The sequence below is a fragment of the Podarcis raffonei genome, chromosome 9, assembly GCF_027172205.1.
Source record: "Podarcis raffonei isolate rPodRaf1 chromosome 9, rPodRaf1.pri, whole genome shotgun sequence".
Lineage (NCBI taxonomy): Eukaryota > Metazoa > Chordata > Lepidosauria > Squamata > Lacertidae > Podarcis > Podarcis raffonei.
In genome coordinates, this window is record NC_070610.1 from 80,113,342 (window position 1) to 80,125,455 (window position 12,114).

The window sequence follows — 12,114 nt, forward strand, 5'->3', positions numbered from 1 at the left end:
GAGATAACCAGAGTGTGCACCTCTCTGGAGAGACAGTCTCCAGGCAGAGAGGGTCTCATCCTGCTTATTAATCCCTTGATTGCTCCCCCCTTTTCCTCCCAGGGGCTCAAGGAGGGCTTCAGAGGCATCTTGGAGAGACCACGGTCCAAATCATCACCCAGGGAGCTCACTGGGTGACCAGGCCTACCTTACAAGGCCGTTGTGGGGATTTAAATGAATGAAGGAGGACTGTGCACAAGGCACCGTGGCCTCCGGGGAGAAAGAGGCAAAGTACAAATGCAAGACTCTCAAGAAGAAGAGGACTCTCCTTCCTTGGAGGTTTCTAAGCAGAGGTTGACTGGCCACCTGTCAGAGATGCTTCAGGTGAGATTCCAGCATTGCTGGGGTTGGGCTGGATGAACCCTGGGGTCACCTCAACTCTACCATTCTGTGATTCTATGAAAACGAATAAATAAAGGCAGGCAGAGGCTGGAGGGCTCAGTGGGTAGAGCATGAGACCCTTCATCTTAAGGTCGTGGGTTCGAGTCCCGCCCTGGGCAAAAGGTTCCTGCATTGCGGGGGGTTGGACTAGATGACCGTGGGGACCCTTCCATTTCTATGATGAGTTCTAATCTATGATCAGCCCTGCCTCCACGGGGACCTCCACCCAAATGTCAGCCGGCCTTACTCCGCAGCAGAGGGGGTCCCTTGGTCCAGGCCCAGGGGCCTCTCTCCATGGGGACACCTTGGACTCACGTGGCCAGGAAAACCCACAGAGCCTCCCCTTCCTGCTCAGTGCAGCTGCCTCCCTCAAAGGGCACATCCACGGGGCATAGCCCAGGGAGCAAAGGAACCCAGGTGTCCGGCCGGCTGACCAGTGCCTTCTGGGTCCAGCAGCCCAAGGCGAGGCCAGTCAGAGCCGCATTCCAGGCCTACCTGGCCAGCCCTCCTCCTGGTCATGGGCTCAGGGCAGGCAGGAGAGGAAATATTCCAGGCATCTTTTGGCAGGAAAAAGCAGAGGGCGGTCCATCTCCTTCCCATCCTTAAAAGCAACCTGAGATTCCTCCTCCTCCAGAGCAGCCCCACCTGCTCTGCCCCAGTGTCCCCCCCCCAAGTCCTGCCGCTTTAAGCCTCTCTCCAAAACTCTGCCTGCTGTTCCCAGATCACAGCTGTCAATGTTTCCCTTTTTTAAAGTGAAATTCCCTTATTCCGAATAGGATTCCTCGCAAGAAAAGGGAAAAGTTGACAGCTATGTCCCAGATTTTAACACGGCTCCAGCGGGCCACGCTCCGAAGACACACCCCGGGGAGGGGAGGCGGAACTGGGCCCCAATCCTAGAATCGGAGCATGAGAAGGGATCCCCCAAGAGAAGGAATCTCAGCTCAAGAATCCCTGACGAGAGCCTGACTTTCCACTGTTGACCTGCTCTTGTCCTCATATTCCTGATGTTGAGCAGGAATCTCCCTTCTTGCAGTCTGAAGCTCCAGGTTCGAGTCCTACCCTCCAAGAGCAGGAGAAAACAAGCTGGCTCCCTCTTCCAGGTATTTGAAGACGGCTTCTCCTAATCGCCTCTCAGTCTCCTTGGCGTCCACACAAGACTTTTCGAAGACATCTGAAGGCAGCCCTGTTTAGGGAAGTTTCTAATCTTTGATTTTTATTGTGTTTTTAATATTCTGTTGGGAGCTGCCCAGAGAGGCTGGGGAAACACTGTCAGATGGGTGGCGTAAAAACAAATTATTATTATTATTATTATTAGTGGTGGGGAGGGTGCATTTTGCGCAGGGCGGTCTCCATCCACCAGGTCTTTGCACCTGACCCCCAAATCTTCTCCTCTGCCTCCCAGAATCCCCATTCAGCTCTCAGAATACAATGCCCTACTCGGGGGGAGCACACATCCATCTGACCAGACACCCCTTTTGCTGACCCCAGATCCGGATTGTGGTTTCACATTGGTGAGAGGACACTCTGCACGTGCCCAGGGGCACTCTTCACACTTGCACAGCAGATCACAAAGAGAGTGAGGCACGCCACTGCAATGGCAAACCTGGCAGTGGGGCTGTTCAAGAGGGACCACTTCACAGGACATTCATGGTCACAGAGAGTCAAAATGTTTTCATAGAACCGCGGAACTGTAGACTTGGAAGGGATTCCTGAGGGTCATCTAGTCCAACCCTTGCAATGTAGGAAACTGAGGCATTCAAGGTCATGCAAACTCTGCCTAAAAACCTCCAAGGAAGGAGAGACCACCACCTTTTGAGGGAGACCATTCCACTGTATTATTATTATTATTATTATTATTATTATTATTATTATTATTATTCTATCCTGCCCATCAGGCTGGGTTTCCCCAGCCACTCTGGGTGGCTTTCAACAAAACATTAAAAATAGAATAAAACTTCAAACATTAAAAGCTTCCCTAAAACTATCCCTAAAAGTCGGATAGTTGTTTATTTCCTTGATATTTGATGGGAGGGCGTTCCGCAGGGAGGGCGCTGTCAAAGAGCTCTTACTTGTCAGAAAGTTCTTCCTGATGTTGAGTTGGAATCTACTTTCTTGTAACCTGACGCCACGGGTTCGAGTCCTACCCTCCAGAGTAGGAGAAATCAAGCTTTCTCCCTCTTCCATATGACAGCCCTTGAGATACTCTTATCTCCTCTCAGTCTCCCCTTTCCCAGTCTAAACACACCCAGCTCCTTCGACCGTTCCTCATCAGGCTTGGCTTCCAGATGCTTGACCGTCTTGGTCTCCCTCCTCTGCACACCTTCCAGCTTGTCGACACCCTTCTTAAATTGTGGCGCCCAGAACTAGACGTGGTACTCCAGGTGGGGTCTCCAGAATGGGACCCTGGACTTGTTGATGCAGCCTAGAATTGCATCGGCTTTTCCTTCGGTTGCATAATGCAAACCCCCTTTTACGTGCGCAAGGTTTGTCTTGCACAGAGATGACCCCTCTCTCCCCTCGGCCTGTGGACACCAGCATGGGGTGCAACTGCAATGAACTCGCGCCACCTGGTTTTAGTTATTATTTGCAAAATTTATAAGGGCCGTTTACCAGGCAGCTTTGCAGCGTCGCAGTCACAAGACCAGGCCTGCGTTTCTGCTACAGCAGCCTTTTTGCTTCCTCTGGGATGCGGCAGGCGGATGCCATCACTGCGGGGGGAACATGAGCTGGTACAGTGGTACCTGGCAAGACGAATGCCTCGCAAGACAAAAAACTCGCTAGACGAAAGGGTTTTTGGTTTTTTGAGCTGCTTCGCAAGACGATTTTCCCTATGGGCTTGCTTCGCAAGACGGAAACGTCTTGCAAGTTTGTTTCCTTTTTCTTAACACCGTTAATACAGTTGCGACTTGACTTCGAGGAGCAACTCATAGAACGCGGTGTGGTAGCCTTTTTTGAGGTTTTTGAAGACTTTGGTGATTTTTGAAGCTTTTCCAAAACTTTCGCGACACCGTGCTTCGCAAGACGAAAAAAATCGTAAGACGACAAAACTCGCGGAACGAATTAATTTCGTCTTGTGAGGCACCACTGAACCAAAATCTGGGGTGCAGCCGGGAGCCACTGCTTCTGACCAAGGCAGCATCAAACTTTTCACTTGGGGGGTTTGGGGGGCCATGGGATAGAAGTGGGGAAGGAAATAATGTAAAGGAAATAAACAATGACCTGACTTTTAAAAGACATCTAAAGGCAAATCTGTATTGGGAAATTTTCAAACTTCTAATGTTTCACAATTTTTTATGTGCTGTAAGCCTCACAGAGTGGCTGGGGAAACCCAGCCTGATGGGTGGGGTATAATTTTTTATTATTATTATTATTATTATTATTATTATTATTATTATTAGTGGGCAGGCTCCTTCAGCCACCCTCCTTGAATCCCAAGCAAGACAGCTCTCCTTTAGCCTGTGTGCAAATTCTGCCTCCACAAGGCGGGCACACAGGGAAAGCCGAATTAAGTCTGTATCTGTGTGTATTTTTCTGAGCACACACAACTAACTTCCATTGACCCATATAAATAAGCAACTGGTTCGAGAGCTCTCTCCAGAGGGCTACTATGTATAACTATGGAACTCCCTGCCACAAGACAGTGATGACTGCCAATCTAGGTGGCTTTAAAAGAAGGTTAGACAAGGATGCAATCTAACCTTGTCTAACCCTCTTTTAAAGTCACCTAGCCACCTTTCCAGAGGTGGAAAGAAGAAGAAGTCCTGACCAGAGAAGAATGGCAGATTGATGGATTATGCCAAAATGGCAAAAATGACCGGAAGAATCAGAAATCAGGAAGACCAAAATTTTAATAAGGAATGGGAAAAAATTATAATAATTTATCTTAAAAACCATTGTAAACCATTAAAATCGTTGGTAGGATTGGAATAACATTTGTAGTTTAATGGTGGATTTCGGATATACAGTCATACCTCCGGTTGAAGTAGCTTCGTGATGAATATTTTCGGGTTGTGCTCCATGGCGACCCAGAAGTAATGGAATGTGTTACTTCCAGGTTTCGCCACTCGGGCAAGCGCAGACACTCAAAATGACGTGGCACGCATGCGCAGAAGCGGCAAATCGCAACCCGCACAGTTCGCTTCAGGATAAGAACGGGGCTCCAGAACGGACCCCCTTCGCATCCAGAGGTACCATTGTAATGGAGATGTAAAAGATCTGGATTATTCTAAAAGATGAAGCAGGAAAGGACCCACAAAGGGGAGGAGGGAAGAAGTCCAGGAGATTCCGTGGAATCTTGTTTTTATGTTGTGTGTTGGACACGTGATTGTAAAACTTTAATTTGAAAAACCAAATGAAACAATTTATAAAAAAGAGGTTTCATGGAGGAGGGAGAGAGCCAAGAGCCAGGACAGCTGATTTCTGATTCTTCTGGTCATTTTTTATGTGCTGTAAGCCGCACAGAGTGGCTGCGGAAACCCAGCCTGATGGGTGGGGTATAATAATAATAATAATAATAATAATAATAATAATTATTATTATTATTATTATTATTATTATTATTAGGCAGGCTCCTTCGGCCACCCTCCTTGAATCCCAAGCAAAACAGCTCTGGGTGGCTCTCCTTTAGCCTGTGTGCAAATTCTGCCTCCACAAGGCGGGCACACAGGGAAAACGGAATTAAGCTGAGCATCTGCACCCTTGGAATACCAGTTGCTGAAAATCGCAGGAGGGGAGGTTTGCTCTTGTGCCCAAATCCTGCTTGCTGGTTCCCCCCGGGGCATCTGGCTGGCCACTGGGAGAAAGGATGCTGGACTAGAGGGGCCCCTTTGGCCTCATCCTGCAGGGTCTTCTGATATTCTTATGTCTTTACGGTGTCAAACCACAGCTGCATATTCCTGCATTGCCGGGCGTCGGACTAGATCAGCCTTTCTCAACCTGTGGGTCCCCAGGTGTTGTTGAACTACAACTCCCATCACTCCTAGCTAGCAAGGCCAGAGCTCAGGGATGATGGGAATTGTAGTCCAACAACATCTGGAGACCCACAGGTGGAGAACCGCTGGACTAGATGATTCTCAGGGTCCCTTCTGACTCTACAATTCTACGATTCTTTGCTGCTTTTCCCGTATCAGACTAAACCAACCAGGTTCGAGGTTCTTTTATTAATTTAAAAAGCCCCAAACAACTTTGGTCCAGGGCACCTCAGAGGTTACCCGAATCCTTATATCCTAATATCCCAGCTTGATCACTGAGATCATCTGTAGAAGCACTGCTGGCTGGTGAAGCTCATTTGACAACAATGAGAAACTGAGCCTTTAGTGTCATGGCCCCAGTCCAGCGGAACTCCCTGCTACTGGAGATTCAGCAGGTGCCTTTTGTGTGCAAACTTTTAAACACCTGACGAAAACATTTCTATTCTGCCAGGGCCTATGCACACTGCAGTGGACGCTTGGGTTGCGAAAGTGATCCGTGTGGGATGCACGTTCGCAACCCGCAGCGTCCGCAACCTGCAACGGCGCGTCTGCGCACACGTGGGTTGTGAAGCACAATTTAGCACTTCTGCACACGCACGACTGCCAAAACCCGGAAGTAACCCTTTCCAGTACTTAGGGGTTTCAGCGGTCTGTAACCCGAAAAAATGCAACCTGGAGCGTCTTTAACCTGAGGTATGACTGTATTAAGAACACATCCTTCTACGGTGACTAACCGGTGTCTGCTTTTAACTTTTTTACCTAGTTTTTATCGTGCAGCTTTATGTTGTATTGCTGTAAACAGCTTTGATCCATTTTTGAAATGACAGAGCGGTATATAATAAGAAATAAATTACGGCATATGCTTTTTGCAGACTAGAAAGATTCCATGCCTTCATTTGCTGGTCTTTGGTGGGCGACAAGATTCATTCTTGTTCTTGGTAAACGATCAGGAAGCAGAGAGCAGGAAGGAATTTGGGGGGGAGCCTCCCAGGTCTTTATCTCCCCCTCCCCACAGGTCAGCTATGACAGGGAGGGAGGGACACCCACCTGCCAATCACCTGATGGGTACGACCAGCTGGGATGAGAGCCATCCTCAAATATGGGCTGCACCATAGAAAACAGAGCAAGCTTGATTTCTGCTGCTCCAGAGGGAAGGACCCAATCCAAGGGAATCAAATGACAAGAAAGGGGATTCTGGCTAAATATTAGGAAGAACTTCCTGGGGGTAATAATAATAACAACAACAACAACAACAACAACAACAACAACAACAACAACAACAATAATAATAATAAATGTTAATTATACACCGCCCTCCCCGGCCAGAGCAGGGCACCAATAAAATCACGGTAAAAACGTAATGGAGGGGGGGGTCCAATTTAAAATACAGGTTAAAATGCAATTTAAAATGCAGCCTCATTTTAAAAGTCAAAACCATAAGGGGAGGGAAACATAAGGGTCAGACTGAGTCCAAGGCAAAAGCCAGGCGGAACAGCTCTGTCTTGCAGGCCCTGCGGAAAGATGTCAAGTCCTGCAGGGCCCTGGTCTCTTGGGACAGAGCGTTCCACCAAGTCGGGGCCAGTACTGGAAAGGCCCTGGCCCTAGTTGAGACCAATCTAAGAGCTGTTTGACAGAAGAACAGTATTGGGAGAGTGCAAACTCTCCTTCCTTGGAGGCTTTTAAGCAGAGGTTGGATGGACCTCTGTCACGGATGCTCTTGTTGAGATTCCTGCATTGCTGGGGGTTGGACTGGATAGCCCTTAGGGGTCCCAGTACTACGATTCCTTTGCATCACCAAACACTGGAGAAGAAAGGGCACCTCCGTGTCTCCCCCAGGGGCCACCGATCCTCAGCTGAAGGGGATCCCAAGAGCCACGACAGCCCCTCTGCTTCTGCAGGAGAAGCAGGCACAGCCCCACTCCCCCCCCCCCGGGAAGGGGAACGTCAAAAGAACCACGGCAGGAAAAAGCTGAAAGCCTGAGTGAGCCAAGCCCTGTTTGCGCGTCACATGCTCCAGTCAGCATCTCATCATGCGCCAGAACAACACATGCTCCAAAAATAACTTCCCCGGTGCTCTCTCGGATTCATCGCTATTTGGCTGGGGGGAGACCAACAGCCCAGCAGCCCCCCAGGCCTGGATTTCACTGGTGGACGGGACTGCAGAACCGGCACCAAGACAAAGAGCAACTTCTCTCTCTCTCTCCCTTCTCTCTGCGCCCTTCAGGACGCTCTTCGTCAGACACGGCGACTCAGAAACGCACCTTGAAAAAGGTAGCTCACGACCCAGGAGAGGGTGGCTCTCAAACCGTCGACACACACACACAGCCCGAGGGGTCTGCAGCGCACTTCTGCAGGGTCCACAGGCCCACAACTGAAGGGGAAGGTGGGAGATCAAGGCACCCTCCACTGTCAGAAACAAAGAAAGACTCCCTTCTGCACTCCAGTGCAGCTGTACCGATCGAAGACGCTGGAGGCGGAAAGGGCCTCTGCATGCATGCCTCACTCCAGATATTTAGGGCAGGTGACAACACAGGTTCGGCCACCCTGCCTGAGCCACCAGGGAGCAGCGCTCGGCCATTTCCCCCCAGCATGCTCGGTACAGCTGCATCGGAGTGTAGAAGGAAGATTCCGCTTAGCAACTTCCCCATGTGGTGGCTGCAGTGGAAGAAAGCCAACCTGAAGGATCTCTGCCTCGGGACAGAGAAGGAAAGCGTAAAAGCAGGGCAGCGGGGCTGACGCCATCACCAAAAACAAAACCTGAGATTTGGCACCAGGAATAGACCCCGCTCTTCTCAGTGTACGGGGACAGGACTCTGCCCTCAAGGTGGCACGGAAGCTGCCCATGGCCTTGGCCAAACACTTCTGCCTTAACGCCCCCCCCCAAAGATGTGGTCATTAAACAAGTTTCAACTTGACAGCAGCCCAGCATTCAAAGCCAAACCCCAACATCCGACCACCCGCAGAAACACTGCATTCAGTACTGCCATTCCAGAGCCCAGTTGGGGGACTGAGGAGAAGCTGCAGTGCTCAGAACCTAGATAGGACCCTCAGAATGACCCCCCCAGCCCCCAGACATCTGAAACACCCTGGGGGGGGGTCTCAGGGAGGAGGCGCCAAGGAAACCAAGCAGAGCCTATCTGCCCTCGCAGATTTCCAGTGGTACCTCATTTTGAATCCGCCCCGTTTAGGGCCCGTTTCATCCAACGTCCGCAGCCAGCCCAGAAGTGCAGAGGTTTGGCCCAAGCTGGCAACCCGCCTCTGAAGCCCCTCCTGCCGGAGCCTTGAGTAAGACGATGGCAACACAGAGCCAAGCGCCCACTTGGAGACCAAAGGCCCAGAGTGTCCTGGGACGCCCCCAAGGCGGCAGGACCTAGAGAGCGCCAAATCTCACCTAGCCACAGGTTACACCAGCAACTCCCCAAAGCCCCTGCCCCATCTGTTCTTCGCAACTTCGCTCACCTTTGCCTTTAGATCCTCGGAGAGGCCACTCTGGCAAACGGGCAGGCCATTCCCGGGGTCATGATCCAAACTTGCCGCATCCCTAGGCACAAGTCAGCCACAGCAACCAAGCAGAGCCAATCGGCTCAGTAGATTTCCAGTGGTACCTCGTTTTGAATCCGCCCCGTTTAGGGTCCATTTCGTCCGCAGCAAGTCCAGAAGTACCAGAACGGGTTACTTCCGGGTTTGCTGCTCGCACTCGTGCAGGAGCGCTAAATCGCGCTTTGCGCATGCGCAGAGTAGCCCTTTTGTTGAGCGTCTGGGGCTCTGGAACGGATCCCAGACACAAAAGGAGGTACAACTGTACTGCCAAGTTACGCACCACACAACCCGCCCCAGACCTTTGCAACGGCTCCAAAGAGATCTGTGAGCTATGCAGGCAGGAGCCCCTCCAGGGACACCTAGAAACAAAAGCTGGATTTCTGCTCTGAGGGTGGCTAAGCCTCCCCCCACCGCACTTGCTCTCAGTGGGATACGGAGTGATGCAACTCCCCAGAAGTCTCAAATCAGTTATCAGCTCATTGCTGTTTTTTTTTTTTTTAATATTTTAAATTGTTGTTTTTCACCAGTTTTGCCAATGATTTTCCCCCCCTGTTTTACTCTCTTTGCAAACCACATGGAGGTCATTGTTGGTTTTTGCAACAAATTAGTGTATAAAGGTAAAGGAAAAGGTACCCCTGACCGTTAGGTCCAGTCGCGGACGACTCTAGGGTTGTGGCGCTCATCTCGCTCTATAGGCCGAGGAGCCAGTGTTTGTCTGCAGGTTTTCCGGGTCATGTGGTCAGCAGGACTCAGCCGCTTCTGGCGAACCAGAGCAGCCGTTTACCTTCCCGCCGGAGCAGTACCTATTTATCTACTTGCACTGGTGTGCTTTCGAACTGCTAGGTTGGCAGGAGCAGGGACCGAGCAACGGGAGCTCACACCGTCGCGGGAATTCGAACAGTCGACCTTCCAATTGGCAAGTCCAAGTGGCACAGTGGTTTAGACCACAGCACCACCCGCGTCCCTAATTAGTGTATACATTTTATAAAATAATCATCAATTAAGAGGAGCGGCGTGGAAAGTGACAAGGAGGACGTTGTTCATGTCACGCTCAAAACCAGGTTTTTGAGCAACGCAGAGCCACTTCCTAGGACGGCTCCGTTGCCGCCTGGCTCCGCTTCCGACTCTGCAAGCTGCTCCAGCCCTGCCAAAAAAGAAACCTGGCAAATCTGAGCCTGGCAGGGAGGAGGGCAGGAGGGCAGAGTCCGACCGAAAAGCAGCCAGAAATCCCACTTTCCCCTTGTAGCTCCACGCAGGACCCTCCAGGAGCAGAGGCACCCTGGGGAGACCTGCCGGCTGCAGATCCTGGCCCTGTTTCTCCTTGTTCACCCCGAGTCCCCCTCGGCCCCTTGGCTCTGGGGGAGCTGCCAGCCTGGCACTTTCTCCTCTCTCCAGACCTGCTTCAGCAAAGCCTTTCTCCACCACAAGCCCAACTGCGCCAGCACAGCCTCCTCACCCCAGTTCTCCCCCACTAGACCCACCGAACGTGGGCAGGGGGCCCCTTCCACAGGCTCCGTGCCCCCGCTTCTTCCAAGCCCTGCCCGGAGCCCAGCGCCCACGACACAGAAGGCCAAGATGCAGCAGCACACAGACCGGGGGCCACAGACCTGCAACCCTCCTCCCTGGCAGACACAGGCAACAGCAGCAGCGGGACAGAAGCTCTCCCCCCCCCAAGCCGCGCTCCCCGGCCAGCCTCTCACCTGGGCTTGGGGGGCATCTCCTTGGCATCCTGGAGGCTGAACCAGCTGCTGTTCCTGCTCCTGCCCCTCTCTTCTCCGGCCGCCACCACCACCCGGGGGGACGGCTCCCCGCTCTTCCCGCCCCCCTCTTTGCTGCTCCCCCGGCGGAAGAAGCCCGTCTTGGAGAACCTCTTCTCCTCCTCCGCCTCCTCCTCCGGCTGGGGCCGGACCCTCCGGACGTCCCCAGAGAAGACCATGGGCGTGGCGATCTGGATGGGCTTGCTCTCGGCGTGCAGGGCGGCCGCCGCCGCTGCTGCCTCCTCCTCCTCCCTCCTGGCCCTGACGCGGTGCTTGTTGAGGGCGATGGTCTTGACGGACAGCTTGTCTTCCTCCTGGGCCGCCAGAATGGGAGGGGAGGGGATGAAGCGGGGAGGGTCTTTGGGGGGCGCCTTTGGCAAGATGCTGCTGGACCAGGGCGGCAGGTCCGGCTCAGGGGCGGCCGGGGGCTCGGATCCAAAGGCCTCCTCGTGCGGCTTGCTGGCAGCGACGGCAGCGGCAGGAGGAGCAGGCGCTGCGGAGAGGAAGGAAGGCTTTGGCGTGGGCTCCTCGCAGTAGATGTGGCTCCCGTTGATGCACAGGGAGGACCGGGAGATGGGGTCGTTCTGGGGCTTCAGGCTCTGGGTCGACTGGGAGGCCTCGTCGCTGAAGGCCCTCTTGTGGGTCAGCTTGGGGGAAGGCAGGAAGTCTCTGACTGGAGAGGAAGAGAGAGTAGGGGAAGGGTCATTGGTGGGCCAGCCGTCCGCATCGCCCACAAGGCCCCCCAACCCCCTTGGGCCTGCCCCCTTCCAGCTCTTGAGCCGCAACAGATCCCGGAAGAGGAAAATGCATTACAGTCATACCTCGGGTTGAAGTAGCTTCGGGATAAGCATTTTTGGGTTGCGCACTGTGGCGACCCGGAAGTAACAGAGCGTGGTACTTCCGGGTTTCGCCGCTTGCGCAGGCACTCAAAATGACGTCATGTGCATGCGCGGAAGAGGCAAATCGCGACGCACAGACGCGGGTTGCGTTCGCTTCTGGATGCGAACAGGGCTCCAGAACAGATCCCGTTCGCATCCAGAGGTACCACTGTACTGTATTTTAATATTTTGTTGGAAGCTGCCCAGCTGGGGAAGCCCAGTCAGACGGGCGGGGTATAAACAATAAATCAAATCAAATCATAATCTAATTCAATAAAAAACACAAAACAAAAAAACACCCACAAAAAGGACCAAATTACAATTGTTACAATTAGTGTTGTGTCAGCTACCCTTTAGAAATATTATTATTATTATTATTATTATTATGGCAGCCAGGAGGCTCGAGGCACCGACTGCCAAACCCCTAAGCAGACCCCCTTCCAGGCCCTGTTCAAAGTGCTGAGAGAGGGTCTCATGGAACATGAGGATAAGAACCTACAAAAAGCCCTTTGGCAGCAGGATCAGGCCAAAGGGGGCCCATTTCATCCA

General features: G+C 52.3%; 1 protein-coding gene across 1 annotated transcript in view; it reads right to left on the reverse strand.

Annotated features, from left to right (window-relative positions):
- RAB11FIP5 (RAB11 family interacting protein 5) overlaps window positions 1–12,114 on the reverse strand; it is a 55,475-nt gene that overhangs the window by 15,784 nt on the left and 27,577 nt on the right. The window contains exon 3 of the mRNA XM_053402281.1: window positions 10,631–11,360. Within this exon, the coding sequence (XP_053258256.1) occupies window positions 10,631–11,360 (730 nt within the window). The remainder of the gene's footprint in view (window positions 1–10,630; window positions 11,361–12,114) is intronic.